The 20,211-nt window shown below is 44.4% G+C and overlaps 1 protein-coding gene across 1 annotated transcript in view; it reads right to left on the reverse strand.

Moving 5' to 3' along the window:
* The window catches only part of LOC129833928 (transient receptor potential cation channel subfamily A member 1-like), a 94,868-nt gene that overhangs the window by 3,593 nt on the left and 71,064 nt on the right, over positions 1-20,211 (reverse strand). Inside the window, exons 21-25 of the mRNA XM_055898749.1 lie at positions 17,032-17,121; positions 7,533-7,702; positions 5,946-6,075; positions 3,448-3,630; positions 23-91 (exon numbers count right to left, since the gene is read on the reverse strand). Coding sequence (XP_055754724.1) covers positions 23-91; positions 3,448-3,630; positions 5,946-6,075; positions 7,533-7,702; positions 17,032-17,121 — 642 coding nt within the window. The remainder of the gene's footprint in view (positions 1-22; positions 92-3,447; positions 3,631-5,945; positions 6,076-7,532; positions 7,703-17,031; positions 17,122-20,211) is intronic.

The raw sequence follows: 20,211 nt of genomic DNA on the forward strand, positions 1-20,211 counted from the left end.
TGGTTGTTATCCAGCTACACACCTGCATGGCTATTCTCTTCAGAGCGGCACTTCTCTGTACCTCAGCGATGTCACCGACAGCCAATCCAATCTGTAGTACACACAACGGGACACCAATAGGAACCATCAATATTTTGGTGGGTTGGCAGCTATCCCATTGACAATTAGCATTGACCTCCCGTAGTCTCTTTTCCCTGCGAAAAGTTGGGGCTGTCTTTTAATAGTCTGAAGTCTCAATAGTCTCAATGGTGACGAACTCGTTAATCTGACAAAATGAAGACAAAATTCAATGCAGACATATCGTTATTCAGCCTGGTCTCATTGACTAGACATAACATATTTAACGTATGGGGGATACCTAGTCAGTTGTACAACTGAATGCATTCAACTGAAATGTGTCTTCCACATTTAACCACACCCCTCTGACCACACTATGCTGGCCTTTTAGGCAGAGTTGCAAAGAAAAAGCCACATCTCAGACTGGCCAATAAATATACATTATTAAGATGGGCAAAACAACACAGACACTGGACAGAGGAACTCTGCCTAGAAGGCCAGCATCCCGGAGTCGCCTGTTGACGTTGAGGCTGGTGTTTTGCAGGTACTATTTAATGAAGCTGCCAGTTGAGACTAGTGAGGCGTCTGTTTCTCAAACTAGACACTCTAATCTACTTGTCCTCTTGCTCAGTTGTGCACCGGGGCCTCCCACTCCTCTTTCTATTCTGGTAATTCTGTGAATACACATCTTCAGTTTCTTGACAATTTCTCGCATGGAATAGCCTTCATTTCTCAGAACAACAATAGACTTATGAGTTTCAGAAGAAAGTTCTTTATTTCTAGCTATTTTGAGCCTGTAATCAAACCCACAAATGCTGATGCTCCAGATACTCAACAAGTCTAAAGAAGGCCAGTTTTATTGCTTCTTTAATCAGGACAACAGTTTTCAGCTGTGCTAACATCATTGCAAAATGTTTTTCTAATGATCAATTAGGCTTTTAAAATTATAAACTTGGATTAACTAACACAACGTGCCATTGGAACACAGGAGTGATGGTTGCTGATAATGGGCCTCTGTAGATATTCCATAAAAATCTGCCGTTTCCAGCTACAATAGTCATTTACAACATTAACAATGAATACACTGTATTTCTGATCAGTTTGACGTTATTTTAATGGAAAAAATATTTGCTTTTCTTTTAAAAACGAAGACATTTCTAAGTGACCGCAAACGTTTAAACGGTAGTGTACCTTTGGCAGTAATTAAAGCTGTCTTTCGGTGTAAGTCTCTAAGAGCTTTCCACACCTGGATTGTGCAACATTTGCACATTATTTTTTATTTTACTATTCAAGCTCTGTCAAATTGATTGATCATTGTTAGATAACCATTTTCTGGCCTTTTTAAAGATTTCAATTAGATATTAGAAGTATAAATTATATTATTATATTATTATTATTATTATATTCTATTAGAAGTCAAAACTGTAAGGAACATCAACTCTATTCTTGGTAAGCAACTCCAGTATAGATTTTGTCACGTTCCTGACCTATTTATGTTAGTTTGTTATGTGTGTTAGTTGGTCAGGACGTGAGGTTGGATGGGCATTCTATGTTTTCTGTTTCTGTGTTGGTTTTGGGTTGCCTGGTATGGCTCTTAATTAGAGGCAGGTGTTTGGCGTTCCTCTAATTAAGAGTCATATTTAGGTAGGCGTTGTCACAGTGTTCGTTGTGGGTGATTGTCTTCCATGTCTGTGTAATTGTTTGCACCATACGGGACTGTGTACGGTTTGTTCGGTTTGTGTAGTCTAAATGTCCTATTCGTGCGTTCTTCTTGTTTTATGTGAGTTCGTCGTATAGGTTTGTCTACACGTTTGTTATTTTTGTTAGTTTATTCAAGTTCGTGTTTTTTCGTTAATAAAATGTTATTTCACTACACTGCGCCTTGGTTCCCTCAATACTCCTCCTCTTCCGAAGATGAAGAGGAGGAGGACCGCCGTTACAGATTTGGCCTTGAGTGTTAGGTTTTAGGCTATTTTGACCAATATAAACATCATTGATGATATACGAGTGATAATCAATGGTCACATTTAATTTGCTCTGTTAAACCTCCCGTTTGGAATGACTCTGATAGTCAACAGTGAGTCTATTTCGTTTTTAAAATGGAGATCTCTCAACAACCATTCTAACGATAGCACATTGGTAGTAGTCAGTGACAAATACCATGGATATGCAGGGTTGGACTTGGACACCATGGATGGGACTGTCACGTTCCTGACCTTATTTCCTTTGTTTAGTCTTGTTTAGTTGGTCAGGGTGTGAGCTGGGTGGGCATTCTATGTTATGTGTTTCTATGTTGGGTTCATTCAACTAGCCTGATATGGTTCTCAATCAGGGGCAGGTGTTTTACGTTTCCTCTGATTGAGAACCATATTAAGGTAGGCTGTTCACTGTTTGTTTGTGGGTGATTGTTCCTGTGTCAGTGTTTGTACCACACGGGACTGTTTCGTTTCGTTTTGTTTCGTTCGTTCGTGTGTTCCTTCATGTTCGTGCGTTCATGTGTTTTGTTCTCAAGTTCAGGTCTGTTCACGTCTCTTTGTTATTTTGTAGTTTGTTCAAGTGTTTTTCGTCTTTGTTTAAATAAACGAGATTATGTCTTCACAATACGCTGCGTTTTGGTCCGATCCTTGCTCCTCCTCAGACGAGGAGGAAAACGACCGTTACAGGGACACCAAAGGATAGCTGTAGATCAGCGATGGGCAACCTTTGAACGCCCGCAGATCAATTTCCAAAGTTGTAAAAAAGTTTTAAAAAATTACTCAAGTCAGGGTTTCAACTTAACTGTTGCTAGGTAGAATAGTAGAATAAACACAAGGTGAAATGTTAACATGAGGTTGTTCGTCAGTCACTGAGAGTCTCTCAACTAGACCATTTGTTTTTATTTTGGTACATTTGTAGATTGGTAAATCGGCCAGATATTTAACTTGGTGGAATTACCGACTCGGGAGCCCCGGTTGATTTTGTGAGTCACTTTCAGATATCATACTAAAAACAGAAAACATTTCTCTCTTCCTAAATGGCAACATGTGTAGAATTGCAGGACATTTTTGGTAAAACGCCACATTGGCAAAGGAGTAAAATTGCTTCTCTCTGCCCCATGGCAAAATGTGTAGATTTGCAGGAAATTAACTCTAAAAAGGTAAATTGGATGGGACATTAATACTTTTTTATTTACCTAGGCAGGTCGGTTAAGAACAAATTCTTCTTTACAATGACGGCCTACACCGCCCAAACCCGGACGACGCTGGGCCAATTGTGCGCCGCCCTATGGGACTCCCAATCACGGCCGGGTTGTGATACAACCTGGATTTGAATCAGGGTGTCTGTAGTGACGCCTTAGACCGCTGCACCACTGGGGAGCCCCAGATACTGGGTTATCATGGAGAGGCTTACCATCATGTTCATCAGCAGGATGGGCATGAAGATGATAAATATCACCAACATGTAGAAAGTGATGAAGGGAAATGGAAATTTGTTGTGTAGGTATATGTCCAGAAAATTGCTTTGGTAATTCAGTTCCCCGACCATCATCACAAAGATCTGAATCACTGACAGATCCAGTCGCTCAAACTCTTCCTAAAAAGACAAACGAGAGAAGAAAAAAAACAGTTTGGCATGACAGAACACGACAGGGGCCAGACAGAACACGAAGGAGGGCAGACAGAACACGACGGAGGGCAGACAGAACACGACGGAGGGCAGACAGAACACGACGGAGGGCAGACAGAACACGACGGAGGGCAGACAGAACACGACGGAGGGCAGACAGAACACGACAGAGGGCAGACAGAACACGACGGAGGGCAGACAGAACACGACAGAGGGCAGACAGAACACGACGGAGGGCAGACAGAACACGACGGAGGGCAGACAGAACACGACGGAGGGCAGACAGAACACGACGGAGGGCAGACAGAACACGACGGAGGGCAGACAGAACACGACGGAGGGCAGACAGAACACGACGGAGGGCAGACAGAACACGACGGAGGGCAGACAGAACACGACGGAGGGCAGACAGAACACGACGGAGGGCAGACAGAACACGACGGAGGGCAGACAGAACACGACAGAGGGCAGACAGAACACGACAGAGGGCAGACAGAACACGACAGAGGGCAGACAGAACACGACAGAGGGCAGACAGAACACGACAGAGGGCAGACAGAACACGACAGAGGGCAGACAGAACACGACAGAGGGCAGACAGAACACGACAGAGGGCAGACAGAACACGACAGAGGGCAGACAGAACACGACAGAGGGCAGACAGAACACGACAGAGGGCAGACAGAACACGACAGAGGGCAGACAGAACACGACAGAGGGCAGACAGAACACGACAGAGGGCAGACAGAACACGACAGAGGGCAGACAGAACACGACAGAGGGCAGACAGAACACGACAGAGGGCAGACAGAACACGGCAGAGGGAAGACAGAACACGGCAGAGGGAAGACAGAACACGGCAGAGGGAAGACAGAACACGACAGAGGGAAGACAGAACACGACAGAGGGAAGACAGAACACGACAGAGGGCAGACAGAACACGACAGAGGGCAGACAGAACACGACAGAGGGCAGACAGAACACGACAGAGGGAAGACAGAACACGACAGAGGGAAGACAGAACACGACAGAGGGCAGACAGAACACGACAGAGGGCAGACAGAACACGACAGAGGGCAGACAGAACACGACAGAGGGCAGACAGAACACGACAGAGGGCAGACAGAACACGACAGAGGGCAGACAGAACACGACAGAGGGCAGACAGAACACGACAGAGGGCAGACAGAACACGACAGAGGGCAGACAGAACACGACAGAGGGCAGACAGAACACGACAGAGGGCAGACAGAACACGACAGAGGGCAGACAGAACACGACAGAGGGCAGACAGAACACGACAGAGGGCAGACAGAACACGACAGAGGGCAGACAGAACACGACAGAGGGCAGACAGAACACGGCAGAGGGCAGACAGAACACGACAGAGGGCAGACAGAACACGACAGAGGGCAGACAGAACACGACAGAGGGCAGACAGAACACGACAGAGGGCAGACAGAACACGACAGAGGGCAGACAGAACACGACAGAGGGCAGACAGAACACGACAGAGGGCAGACAGAACACGACAGAGGGCAGACAGAACACGACAGAGGGCAGACAGAACACGACAGAGGGCAGACAGAACACGACAGAGGGCAGACAGAACACGGCAGAGGGCAGACAGAACACGACAGAGGGCAGACAGAACACGACAGAGGGAAGACAGAACACGACAGAGGGAAAGCTTGGACGGAGAGATTGAAAAACATCTTCTATCTCAAGGCTATCAGACTGCTAAAGAGCCATCATTGACTCAGAGAGGCTGCTGCCTACATTGAGACCCAATCACTGGCCACTTTAATAAATAGATCACTAGTCACTTTAAAACAAAGCCACTTTAAATAATGCCACTTTATTAATAATGTTTACATATCTTACATTACTCATATCATATGTATATACTGTATTTTATACCATCTATTGCACCTTGCCTATGTATTCATGTATATATATAAACATATTCTCATTCACCCTTTTACATTTGTGTGTATTAGGTCGTTTTTGGTGAATTGTTAGATTACCTGTTAGACATTACTGCACTGTCGGAACTAGAAGCACAAGCATTTCACTACACTCACATTAACATCTGCTAACCATGTGTACGTCACCAATAATATTTGTTTTGATTTGACTTTAAAACAGATTTTAGATCCATCTCCTTTCCATCTCATATATCTTCATTGATTTGAGGAAATTACAAATAACCTTAATGTAGGACTTATACAAAACAATGTGTTGTTTAAAGTGGGAGCATTGTCTCTAGTGTCTCTTGTCACCTGGTTGAGCATGAGGGCATAGAAGACCAAGGCGAAAGCCAGCATCAGAAAGAAGAATAGCAGTAGGATTTTAAACAACGTCCTTGCAATCTCCCGGAACATCACCACGTAGATCCCAAAGTGCTCAAACCTGGAAAGAGAAAACACAGTGCCCATGAGTACCAACGCGGACCCATGAGTACCAACGCGGACCCATGAGTACCAACGCGGACCCATGAGTACAAACGTGGACCCATGAGTACCAACGCGGACCCATGAGTACCAACGCGGACCCATGAGTACCAACGCGGAACCATGAGTACCAACGCGGACCCATGAGTACCAACGCGGACCCATGAGTACCAACGCGGACCCATGAGTACCAACGCGGACCCATGAGTACCAACGCGGACCCATGAGTACCAACGCGGACCCATGAGTAGCAACGCGGACCCATGAGTAGCAACGCGGACCCATGAGTAGCAACGCGGACCCATGAGTAGCAACGCGGACCCATGAGTAGCAACGCGGACCCATGAGTACCAACGCGGACCCATGAGTACCAACGCGGACCCATGAGTACCAACGCGGACCCATGAGTACCAACGCGGACCCATGAGTACCAACGCGGACCCATGAGCACCAACGCGGACCCATGAGCACCAACGCGGACCCATGAGCACCAACGCGGACCCATGAGCACCAACGCGGACCCATGAGCACCAACGCGGACCCATGAGCACCAACGCGGACCCATGAGCACCAACGCGGACCCATGAGCACCAACGCGGACCCATGAGCACCAACGCGGACCCATGAGCACCAACGCGGACCCATGAGCACCAACGCGGACCCATGAGCACCAACGCGGACCCATGAGCACCAACGCGGACCCATGAGCACCAACGCGGACCCATGAGTACCAACGCGGACCCATGAGTACCAACGCGGACCCATGAGTACCAACGCGGACCCATGAGCACCAACGCGGACCCATGAGTACCAACGTGGAGTACCAACGTGGACTCAGTATTGTTCAGTACAGTAGGGTAGAGTTCAGTACAGTACGGTACTTTACTTTTCAGTACAGTAGGGTACTTTACTGAACTCTACTGTGCTCTGCTGTGCTGCACTATGATGTCTAAACTTGTGAAACATTGACGTCTTTGATTGGTTTATATTTGGTCTGTTCCGGACCAACCAAACGTGGTGTTATTTGGTATATCTACCTCGGTGTACCTATCCGGGATAAATCACTGTGAAGAGCATGACATTTCTAATGATTTATTTCTGTATAGTACTGATAAGAGACCCATGATGTACCTCCGTTGCTGTAATTCCCATATAGGGTGTAAATCCACTTCACTTACTTTAGATCAATAACCAAAATAGATTTTTTACAAAGTAAAGGTGTAATGTCAATGCTGTAGGTAGTTGTTCTGCATAGTATGGTTTGGTAAACATCAGCGTATTTCCGTTACCATGGAATGTCAATCAAACACCAACAATCATCAGAAAATGAACTATCTCTAAATGACAGTAAACACGTTTTCTCATCTCTCTAGACAGAGACGAATGGGCTAAATTGTTTGGACAGTTGGTAATTACCTTTGGAGATAGAGGAGGAAGTTAACCCATGACATGATTATTGCCAGCGCCCCAGCCTGCCAGTGCCAGGACCCCTCAGCGTTGAAGAACAGGGCGATAACGAAGATAAGAGAGAAGATGATTGAGTACCAGTCCTGAATGTTAGAGATGTCCTTCAGGTAACTCAAACGCTATTGAGGGAAAACAAGAGATTGTTATTTACATTAGGCCGGAATTTAGAACTTAGAGCCTCAGCAACCAGAGAATGTTATTTACATTAGACCGGAACTAGAACTTAGAGCCTCAGCAACCAGAGAATGTTATTTACATTAGACCGGAACTAGAACTTAGAGCCTCAGCAACAAGAGAATGTTATTTACATTAGGCCGGAATTTAGAAGTTAGAGCCTCAGCAACCAGAGAATGTTATTTACATTAGACCGGAACTAGAACTTAGAGCCTCAGCAACCAGAGAATGTTATTTACATTAGACCGGAACTAGAACTTAGAGCCTCAGCAACCAGAGAATGTTATTTACATTAGACCGGAACTAGAACTTAGAGCCTCAGCAACCAGAGAATGTTATTTACATTCGGACGGAATTAGAACTTAGAGCCTCAGCAACCAGAGAATGTTATTTACATTAGACCGGAACTAGAACTTAGAGCCTCAGCAACCAGAGAATGTTATTTACATTAGGCCGGAACTAGAACTTAGAGCCTCAGCAACCAGAGAATGTTATTTACATTAGGCCGGAACTAGAACTTAGAGCCTCAGCAACCAGAGAATGTTATTTACATTAGACCGGAACTAGAACTTAGAGCCTCAGCAACCAGAGAATGTTATTTACATTAGACCGGAACTAGAACTTAGAGCCTCAGCAACCAGAGAATGTTATTTACATTAGAACGGAACTAGAACTTAGAGCCTCAGCAACCAGAGAATGTTATTTACATTAGACCGGAACTAGAACTTAGAGCCTCAGCAACCAGAGAATGTTATTTACATTAGACCGGAACTAGAACTTAGAGCCTCAGCAACCAGAGAATGTTATTTACATTAGGCCGGAACTAGAACTTAGAGCCTCAGCAACCAGAGAATGTTATTTACATTAGACCGGAACTAGAACTTAGAGCCTCAGCAACCAGAGAATGTTATTTACATTAGGCCGGAACTAGAACTTAGAGCCTCAGCAACCAGAGAATGTTATTTACATTAGACCGGAACTAGAACTTAGAGCCTCAGCAACCAGAGAATGTTATTTACATTAGACCGGAACTAGAACTTAGAGCCTCAGCAACCAGAGAATGTTATTTACATTAGACCGGAACTAGAACTTAGAGCCTCAGCAACCAGAGAATGTTATTTACATTAGGCCGGAACTAGAACTTAGAGCCTCAGCAACCAGAGAATGTTATTTACATTAGACCGGAACTAGAACTTAGAGCCTCAGCAATCAGGGAATGTTATTTACATTAGACCGGAACTAGAACTTAGAGCCTCAGCAACCAGAGAATGTTATTTACATTAGACCGGAACTAGAACTTAGAGCCTCAGCAACCAGAGAATGTTATTTACATTAGACCGGAACTAGAACTTAGAGCCTCAGCAACCAGAGAATGTTATTTACATTAGGCCGGAACTAGAACTTAGAGCCTCAGCAACCAGAGAATGTTATTTACATTAGGCCGGAACTAGAACTTAGAGCCTCAATAACCAGAGAATGTTATTTACATTAGACCGGAACTAGAACTTAGAGCCTCAGCAACCAGAGAATGTTATTTACATTAGACCGGAACTAGAACTTAGAGCCTCAGCAACCAGAGAATGTTATTTACATTAGACCGGAACTAGAACTTAGAGCCTCAGCAACCAGAGAATGTTATTTACATTAGACCGGAACTAGAACTTAGAGCCTCAGCAACCAGAGAATGTTATTTACATTAGGCCGGAACTAGAACTTAGAGCCTCAGCAACCAGAGAATGTTATTTACATTAGGCCGGAACTAGAACTTAGAGCCTCAATAACCAGAGAATGTTATTTACATTAGACCGGAACTAGAACTTAGAGCCTCAGCAACCAGAGAATGTTATTTACATTAGACCGGAACTAGAACTTAGAGCCTCAGCAACCAGAGAATGTTATTTACATTAGACCGGAACTAGAACTTAGAGCCTCAGCAACCAGAGAATGTTATTTACATTAGGCCGGAACTAGAACTTAGAGCCTCAGCAACCAGAGAATGCTATTTACATTAGACCGGAACTAGAACTTAGAGCCTCAGCAATCAGGGAATGTTATTTACATTAGACCGGAACTAGAACTTAGAGCCTCAGCAACCAGAGAATGTTATTTACATTAGACCGGAACTAGAACTTAGAGCCTCAGCAACCAGAGAATGTTATTTACATTAGACCGGAACTAGAACTTAGAGCCTCAGCAACCAGAGAATGTTATTTAGATTAGGCCGGAATTTAGAACTTAGAGCCTCAGCAACCAGAGAATGTTATTTACATTAGACCGGAACTAGAACTTAGAGCCTCAGCAACCAGAGAATGTTATTTACATTAGACCGGAACTAGAACTTAGAGCCTCAGCAACCAGAGAATGTTATTTACATTAGACCGGATCTAGAACTTAGAGCCTCAGCAACCAGAGAATGTTATTTACATTTGACCGGAACTAGAACTTAGAGCCTCAGCAACCAGAGAATGTTATTTACATTAGACCGGAACTAGAACTTAGAGCCTCAGCAACCAGAGGATGTTATTTACATTAGACCGGAACTAGAACTTAGAGCCTCAGCAACCAGAGAATGTTATTTACATTAGACCGGAACTAGAACTTAGAGCCTCAGCAACCAGAGAATGTTATTTACATTGGGCCAGAATTTAGAACTTAGAGCCTCAGCAACCAGAGAATGTTATTTACATTAGGCCGGAATTTAGAACTTAGAGCCTCAGCAACAAGAGAATGTTATTTACATTCGGACGGAATTAGAACTTAGAGCCTCAGCAACCAGAGAATGTTATTTAGATTAGACCGGAACTAGAACTTAGAGCCTCAGCAACCAGAGAATGTTATTTACATTAGACCGGAACTAGAACTTAGAGCCTCAGCAATCAGGGAATGTTATTTACATTAGGCCGGAATTTAGAACTTAGAGCCTCAGCAACCAGGGAATGTTATTTACATTAGACCGGAATTTAGAACTTAGAGCCTCAGCAATCAGGGAATGTTATTTACATTAGACCGGAACTAGAACTTAGAGCCTCAGCAATCAGGGAATGTTATTTAGATTAGACCGGAACTAGAACTTAGAGCCTCAGCAACCAATTGACTTCAATACGTGAGTTACAACACTTTCTTTGAGTGTTTCTCAAAATAGGATTTTGCCTTTAAATTCAAATGATGTAACTTACTGAACACACCTTTCACTGCTTTTGAATTACATAACTCAGTTGAATGTACTGACTAAGTCGCTCTGGATGAGAGCGTCTACTCTATGACAAAAATGTAAATGTGGCCAAGTAGATGCAGGTGCAGAACGATATTCCAACATTTCAAACAGATTTCTGTAAAAATGCCCTATTACAGAATGCTTTTAACACCACCAAGGTTGGGTGTGTCATGATTCATCATGATGAGTGATGGTCAGCATGTCCTCCACCCGCTCATACTGTGTGAAGGTTTCACCACGCTACACACACAGTACCAGTCAAAAGTTTGGACACACCTACTCATTAAAGAGTTTTTCCTTATTTTTACTATTTTCTACATTATAGAATAATAGCGAAGACGTCAAAACTATGAAATAAGATATGAAAGAATGCAGTAACAAAAAAATGGTGAAACAAATAAAAATATATTTATATTTTAGATTCTTCAAAGTAGCTACCATTGGCCTTGATGACAGCATTCTCTCAACCGGCTTCACCTGGAATGCTTTTCCAACAGTTTTGAAGGAGTTCCCACATATGCTGAGCGCTTGTTGTCTGCTTTTCCTTCTCTCTGCGGTCCAACTCATCCCAAATCATCTCAATCGGGTTGAGGTTGGGTGATTGTGGAGGCCAGGTCATCTGTTGCAACACTCCATCACTCTCCTTCTTGGTCAAATAGCAATTACACAGCCTGGAGGTGTAACGGCTCTCGTTTGTAGAAGGAAAAGTGGACCAAGGCTCAGCGTGGTAGGAAGAGTGGACCAAGGTGCAGCGTGGTAGGAAGAGTGGACCAAGGCTCAGCGTGGTAGGAAGAGTGGACCAAGGTGCAGCGTGGTAGGAAGAGTGGACCAAGGTGCAGCGTGGTAGGAAGAGTGGACCAAGGTGCAGCGTGGTAGGAAGAGTGGACCAAGGTGCAGCGTGGTAGGAAGAGTGGACCAAGGCTCAGCGTGGTAGGAAGAGTGGACCAAGGCTCAGCGTGGTAGGAAGAGTGGACCAAGGTGCAGCGTGGTAGGAAGAGTGGACCAAGGTGCAGCATGGTAGGAAGAGTGGACCAAGGTGCAGCGTGGTAGGAAGAGTGGACCAAGGTGCAGCGTGGTAGGAAGAGTGGACCAAGGCGCAGCGTGGTAGGAAGAGTGGACCAAGGCTCAGCGTGGTAGGAAGAGTGGACCAAGGCTCAGCGTGGTAGGAAGAGTGGACCAAGGCTCAGCGTGGTAGGAAGAGTGGACCAAGGTGCAGCGTGGTAGGAAGAGTGGATCAAGGCTCAGCGTGGTAGGAAGAGTGGACCAAGGCGCAGCGTGGTAGGTGTACATCGTCTTTTTATTGATGACACCAAAACAAAATAACAAAGACAAGAAAAACGAAAGCGAACAGTTCTGTCAGGCACAGACACTAAACAGAAAACAAGATCCCACAAAACCCAAAAGGGAAATGATAACTTATATATTATCCCCAATCAGAGACAAGGATAGGCAGCTGCCTCTGATTGGGAACCATACTCGGCCAAACACAAAGAAATAGAAAGCAGACTTTCCCACCCGAGTCACACCCTGACCTAAACAAACATTGAGAATAATAAGGATCTCTAAGGTCAGGGCGTGACAGGAGGTGTTTTGGGTCATTGTCCTGTTGAAAAACAAATTATAGTTCCACTAAGCGCAAAACAGATGGGATGGCGTATCGCTGCAGAATGCTGTGGTAGCCATACTAGTTAAGTGTGCCTTGAATTCTAAAGAAATCACAGACTGTGTCACCAGCAAAGCACTCCCACACCATCACACCTCCTCCTCCATGCTTCACAGTGGGAACACCACATGCAGAGATCATCCGTTCACCTACTCTGTGTCTGACAAAGTCACGGCTGTTGGAACCAAAAATCTCACATTTGGACTCATCAGACCAAAGGACAGATTTCCAAAAGGTCTAATGTTCATTGCTTGTGTTTCTTGGCCCAAGCAAGTCTCTTCTTATTATTGGTATCCTTTCGCAGTGGTTTCTTTGCAGCAATTTGACCATGAAGGCCTGATTCACGCAGTCTCTGAATAGTTGATGTTGACATGTGTCTGTTACTTGAACTCTGTGAAACATTTATTTGGGTTGCTATTTCTAAGGCTGGTAACTCTAATGAACTTATCCTCTACAGCAGAGGTAACTCTGGGTCTTACTTTCCATTCTGAGACTGGTAACTCTAATGAACTTATCCTCTACAGCAGAGGTAACTCTGGGTCTTACTTTCCATTCTGAGACTGGTAAATCTAATGAACTTATCCTCTACAGCAGAGGTAACTCTGGGTCTTACTTTCCATTCTGAGGCTGGCAACACTAATGAACTTATCCTCTGCAGCAGAGGTAACTCTGGGTCTTCCTTTCCATTCTGAGACTGGTAACTCTAATGAACTTATCCTCTGCAGCAGAGGTAACTCTGGGTCTTCCTTTTCCAGTGTCGGTTCCCATGAGAGCCAGTTGCATCATAGCGCTTGATAGTTTTTGCAACTGCACCTGAAGAAACTTTCAAAGTTCTTGAAATTTTCCAGATTGACTAACCTTCATGTCTTAAAGTAATGATGGTCTGTTGTTTCTCTTTGCTTATTTGAGCTGTTCTTGCCATAATATGGACTTGGTCTTTTTTCCAAATAGGGCTATCTTCTGTATACCACCCCCATCTTGGTCACAACACCAGAAGAGGACTGGCCACGCCACGGAGACTGGTTCCTCTCTAGGTTTCCTCATCTTGTCAGATGTTTTAATACCTTGGGAGTATCCTAAAGCAACGATTCTCAGTTGGTGAGGCACGACCCAAATTTGGGTCAAGGAAGGTTTTGAATGAGTCTGGTGTGTCTGAGTTAAAAAAACATTTTTTTTAATGATTTCATGAAAAAATACTCTAAATACTTAAACTAGGTAGAAAGTGGGTTGAAATTATAATTATTTTACATTTTTTATAATTGTATCTCTTCAATCACAATATTTTAAATATAGAGCTTTTAGCAATTCTATTTCGGTTGATTTTGTGTCTCAAGCCAGTGAGTTTAATAACATTATTCATCAAGAATTTAGGAAACATTTAATAATTGACAATAAAAGAGTTGGGAATGCTGTTCCCTTGTCATATAAATGCAACATTTACTATAAATATAGCATTAAAAAAAGTTTTTTTGCGATGCGAATATTGGGTTTCGAATGAGACAACCTGTTTTAATTTGAGTCCCAAGGCAAAACCAGTTGTGAACCAGTGTCCTACAGCCAGTCTGTTTCCACGTATCCTAAAGCCAGGATGTGTCCATGTGTCCTAAAGCCAGGATGTGTCCATGTGTCCTAAAGCCAGGATGTGTCCATGTGTCCTAAAGCCAAGCTGTGTCCATGTGTCCTAAAGCCAGGATGTGTCCATGTGTCCTAAAGCCAGGATGTGTCCATGTGTCCTAAAGCCAGGCTGTCGCCATGTGTCCTAAAGCCAGGCTGTCTCCATGTATCCTAAAGCCAGGCTGTCTCCATGTATCCTAAAGCCAGGATGTGTCCACGTATCCTAAAGCCAGGATGTGTCCATGTGTCCTAAAGCCAGGATGTGTCCATGTGTCCTAAAGCCAGGATGTGTCCATGTGTCCTAAAGCCAGGATGTGTCCATGTGTCCTAAAGCCAGGATGTCGCCATGTGTCCTAAAGCCAGGCTGTCTCCATGTGTCCTAAAGCCAGGATGTGTCCATGTGTCCTAAAGCCAGGATGTGTCCATGTGTCCTAAAGCCAGGATGTGTCCATGTGTCCTAAAGCCAGGATGTGTCCATGTGTCCTAAAGCCAGGATGTGTCCATGTGTCCTAAAGCCAGGCTGTGTCCATGTGTCCTAAAGCCAGGCTGTCTCCATGTGTCCTAAAGCCAGGATGTGTCCACGTGTCCTAAAGCCAGGATGTGTCCACGTATCCTAAAGCCAGGATGTGTCCACGTGTCCTAAAGCCAGGCTGTCTCCATGTGTCCTAAAGCCAGGATGTGTCCATGTGTCCTAAAGCCAGGATGTGTCCATGTGTCCTAAAGCCAGTCTGTCTTCATGTGTCCTAAAGCCAGGCTGTCTCCATGTGTCCTAAAGCCAGGCTGTGTCCATGTGTCCTAAAGCCAGGATGTGTCTCCATGTGTCCTAATGCCAGGATGTGTCCATGTGTCCTAAAGCCAGGATGTGTCCATGTATCCTAAAGCAAGGCTGTGTCCATGTGTCCTAAAGCCAGGATGTGTCCATGTGTCCTAAAGCCAGGCTGTGTCCATGTGTCCTAAAGCCAGGCTGTCGCCATGTATCCTAAAGCCAGGCTGTTTCCACGTATCCTAAAGCCAGCCTGTCTCCATCTATCCTAAAGCCAGCCTGTCTCCATGTGTCCTAAAGCCAGGCTGTCGCCATGTGTCCTAAAGCCAGGCTGTGTCCATGTGTCCTAAAGCCAAGCTGTCGCAATGTATCCTAAAGCCAGGCTGTCGCCATGTATCCTAAAGCCAGGCTGTGTCCACGTGTCCTAAAGCCAGGCTGTCGCCATGTATCCTAAAGCCAGGCTGTCTCCATGTATCCTAAAGCCAGGCTGTGTCCATGTGTCCTAAAGCCAGGCTGTCGCCATGTATCCTAAAGCCAGGCTGTTTCCACGTATCCTAAAGCCAGGCTGTCTCCATGTATCCTAAAGCCAGGCTGTGTCCATGTGTCCTAAAGCCAGGCTGTGTCCATGTGTCCTAAAGCCAGGCTGTCTCCATGTATCCTAAAGCCAGGCTGTCGCCATGTATCCTAAAGCCAGGCTGTCGCCATGTATCCTAAAGCCAGGCTGTTTCCACGTATCCTAAAGCCAGGATGTGTCCACGTATCCTAAAGCCAGGATGTGTCCATGTGTCCTAAAGCCAGGCTGTCGCCATGTGTCCTAAAGCCAGGCTGTCTCCACGTGTCCTAAAGCCAGGCTGTCTCCACGTATCCTAAAGCCAGGCTGTCGCCATGTATCCTAAAGCCAGGATGTGTCCATGTGTCCTAAAGCCAGGCTGTCTCCATGTGTCCTAAAGCCAGGATGTCTCCATGTGTCCTAAAGCCAGGCTGTGTCCATGTGTCCTAAAGCCAGGCTGTGTCCATGTGTCCTAAAGCCAGGCTGTGTCCATGTGTCCTAAAGCCAGGCTGTCTCCATGTGTCCTAAAGCCAGGCTGTGTCCATGTGTCCTAAAGCCAGGCTCTCTCCATGTGTCCTAAAGCCAGGCTGTGTCCATGTGTCCTAAAGCCAAGCTGTCTCCATGTGTCCTAAAGCCAGGCTGTCGCCATGTGTCCTAAAGCCAGGCTGTCGCCATGTGTCCTAAAGCCAGGATGTGTCCATGTGTCCTAAAGCCAAGCTGTCTCCATGTGTCCTAAAGCCGGGCTGTCTCCACGTATCCTAAAGCCAGGCTGTGTCCACGTGTCCTAAAGCCAGGCTGTCTCCATGTGTCCTAAAGCCGGGCTGTCTCCACGTATCCTAAAGCCAGGCTGTGTCCACGTGTCCTAAAGCCAGGCTGTCTCCATGTATCCTAAAGCCAGGCTGTCTCCATGTGTCCTAAAGCCAGGCTGTGTCCACGTGTCCTAAAGCCAGGCTGTCTCCATGTATCCTAAAGCCAGGCTGTGTCCATGTATCCTAAAGCCAGGCTGTGTCCATGTATCCTAAAGCCAGGCTGTGTCCATGTGTCCTAAAGCCAGGCTGTGTCGATACTGTATGTCCCATATCATGTAATACATGTATCCACAAAACACCTCTGCACTCTTAGTTTACCAGGAGGAGTGGAATAAGTCGGGACCAGATAATTTCAGTACAACTCGACTTTAGAACCCTCTCAAGGTATGAATACTTCCGACAAAGATTGCTTTTAGTTTGAAATGTCCTCTTAAGTTAGGTATAGTTTGTATACTGATTCTAGATCAGTATCTGGAGCAACATTGTCCCTAATCTGGTATAGTAATGCACATGTAAGGTTATGACTTTTTGGTCGGTAAACTGATCCTAGATCAGTGCTTAGAGCAACATTATCCTACTCCGGTATATTAATTTGCATGTTAAATTAGGATTTTGGGAAAGTAAGCTGATTCTAGATCAGTTCCTGGAGCTGTTACTGTACCTGATGATACATCTGCATCACTTCCTTCCCCATGGAGTAGATGTTCATGACTAGCACCATCACCATGCAAATGGACAGGAAGGAGTTTTGCTGTGAGGCAAAGGTTAAAAAAAAAGGTTAGGGTTCGATTCAGATTGTGGCTGTTGCTCCGTCAACAGGTAATGTATGTTCAACCAGCAGATTGTGAATGGCAACGGATGGCCAAACACTTAGCCAATACTTACTTGTATGCCTTTCTCTAACCCGCACCCCTACTGAAACTATACCTAACCCCATTTTCTTAACCTAACCCTTATCCCTAAACCTAACCTAACTATTGTCCCTAAACCTAACCTAACCAAACCTTACCCATACACCTAACCTAACCCTTGTCCCTAACCTTCACCATAACCTAACCAAACCTAACCTTCACCATAACCTAACCTAACCAAACCTTACCTTCACCATAACCTAACCAAACCTTACCTTCACCATAACCTAACCAAACCTAACCTTCACCATAACCTAATCCTAACCAAACCTTACCTTCACCATAACCTAACCTAACCTAACCTTACCTTCACCATAACCTAACCTAACCAAACCTTACCTTCACCATAACCTAACCAAACCTTACCTTCACCATAACCTAACCTAACCTAACCTAACCTTCACCATAACCTAACCAAACCTTACCTTCACCATAACCTAACCTAACCAAACCTTACCTTCACCATAACCTAACCCAACCTAACCTTCACCATAACCTAACCTAACCAAACCTTACCCATACACCTAACCTAACCTAACCAAACCTTACCTTCACCATAACCTAACCTAACCAAACCTTACCTTCACCATAACCTAACCAAACCTTACCTTCACCATAACCTAACCTAACCAAACCTTACCTTCACCATAACCTAACCTAACCAAACCTTACCTTCACCATAACCTAACCTAACCTTACCTTCACCATAACCTAACCTAACCTTACCTTCACCATAACCTAACCAAACCTTACCTTCACCATAACCTAACCTAACCTTCACCATAACCTAACCAAACCTAACCTTCACCATAACCTAACCAAACCTTACCTTCACCATAACCTAACCAAACCTTACCTTCACCATAACCTAACCAAACCTTACCTTCACCATAACCTAACCAAACCTTACCTTCACCATAACCTAACCTAACCAAACCTTACCTTCACCATAACCTAACCTAACCTTACCTTCACCATAACCTAACCAAACCTAACCTTCACCATAACCTAACCAAACCAAACCTTACCTTCACCATAACCTAACCTAACCAAACCTTACCTTCACCATAACCTAACCTAACCTTACCTTCACCATAACCTAACCTAACCTTACCTTCACCATAACCTAACCTAACCTTACCTTCACCATAACCTAACCTAACCAAACCTTACCTTCACCATAACCTAACCTAACCTAACCTTACCTTCACCATAACCTAACCAAACCTAACCTTCACCATAACCTAACCAAACCTAACCTTCACCATAACCTAACCAAACCTTACCTTCACCATAACCTAACCTAACCTTACCTTCACCATAACCTAACCTAACCTTACCTTCACCATAACCTAACCTAACCTTACCTTCACCATAACCTAACCTAACCTAACCTTACCTTCACCATAACCTAACCTAACCTTACCTTCACCATAACCTAACCTAACCAAACCTTACCTTCACCATAACCTAACCTAACCTTACCTTCACCATAACCTAACCAAACCTAACCTTCACCATAACCTAACCAAACCTTACCTTCACCATAACCTAACCTAACCAAACCTTACCTTCACCATAACCTAACCTAACCAAACCTTACCTTCACCATAACCTAACCTAACCAAACCTTACCTTCACCATAACCTAACCTAACCTAACCTTACCTTCACCATAACCTAACCTAACCTAACCTTACCTTCACCATAACCTAACCTAACCTTACCTTCACCATAACCTAACCTAACCAAACCTTACCTTCACCATAACCTAACCTAACCAAACCTTACCTTCACCATAACCTAACCATTGTCCCTAATCCTAACCAAACCTAACCTTCACCATAACCTAACCTAACCAAACCTTACCTTCACCATAACCTAACCAAACCTTACCTTCACCATAACCTAACCTTACCTTCACCATAACCTAACCTAACCAAACCTTACCTTCACCATAACCTAACCTAACCAAACCTTACCTTCACCATAACCTAACCATTGTCCCTAATCCTAACCAAACCTAACCTTCACCATAACCTAACCTAACCAAACCTTACCTTCACCATAACCTAACCAAACCTTACCTTCACCATAACCTAACCAAACCTTACCTTCACCATAACCTAACCTAACCAAACCTAACCTTCACCATAACCTAACCAAACCTTACCTTCACCATAACCTAACCTAACCTTACCTTCACCATAACCTAACCTAACCTTACCTTCACCATAACCTAACCTAACCAAACCTTACCTTCACCTAACCTAACCTAACCTTACCTTCACCATAACCTAACCTAACCAAACCTAACCTTCACCATAACCTAACCAAACCTAACCTTCACCATAACCTAACCAAACCTTACCTTCACCATAACCTAACCTAACCAAACCTAACCTTCACCATAACCTAACCTAACCTTACCTTCACCATAACCTAACCTAACCTTACCTTCACCATAACCTAACCTAACCTTACCTTCACCATAACCTAACCTAACCTTACCTTCACCATAACCTAACCAAACCTTACCTTCACCATAACCTAACCTAACCTAACCTTACCTTCACCATAACCTAACCAAACCAAACCTTCACCATAACCTAACCTAACCAAACCTAACCTTCACCATAACCTAACCAAACCTAACCTTCACCATAACCTAACCAAACCTTACCTTCACCATAACCTAACCTAACCAAACCTAACCTTCACCATAACCTAACCTAACCTTACCTTCACCATAACCTAACCTAACCTTACCTTCACCATAACCTAACCAAACCAAACCTTCACCTAACCTAACCATTGTCCCTAATCCTAACCTTCAACATAAACGTAATACATGTCAACCTCTATGCCCTAACCCCTATGGCCCTTTGTTTCTGTTCTGCATGCTGAAAATACACAAGACAAGAGACAGCG

This window comes from Salvelinus fontinalis, chromosome 34 (assembly GCF_029448725.1).
Source record: "Salvelinus fontinalis isolate EN_2023a chromosome 34, ASM2944872v1, whole genome shotgun sequence".
Classification (NCBI taxonomy): domain Eukaryota; kingdom Metazoa; phylum Chordata; class Actinopteri; order Salmoniformes; family Salmonidae; genus Salvelinus; species Salvelinus fontinalis.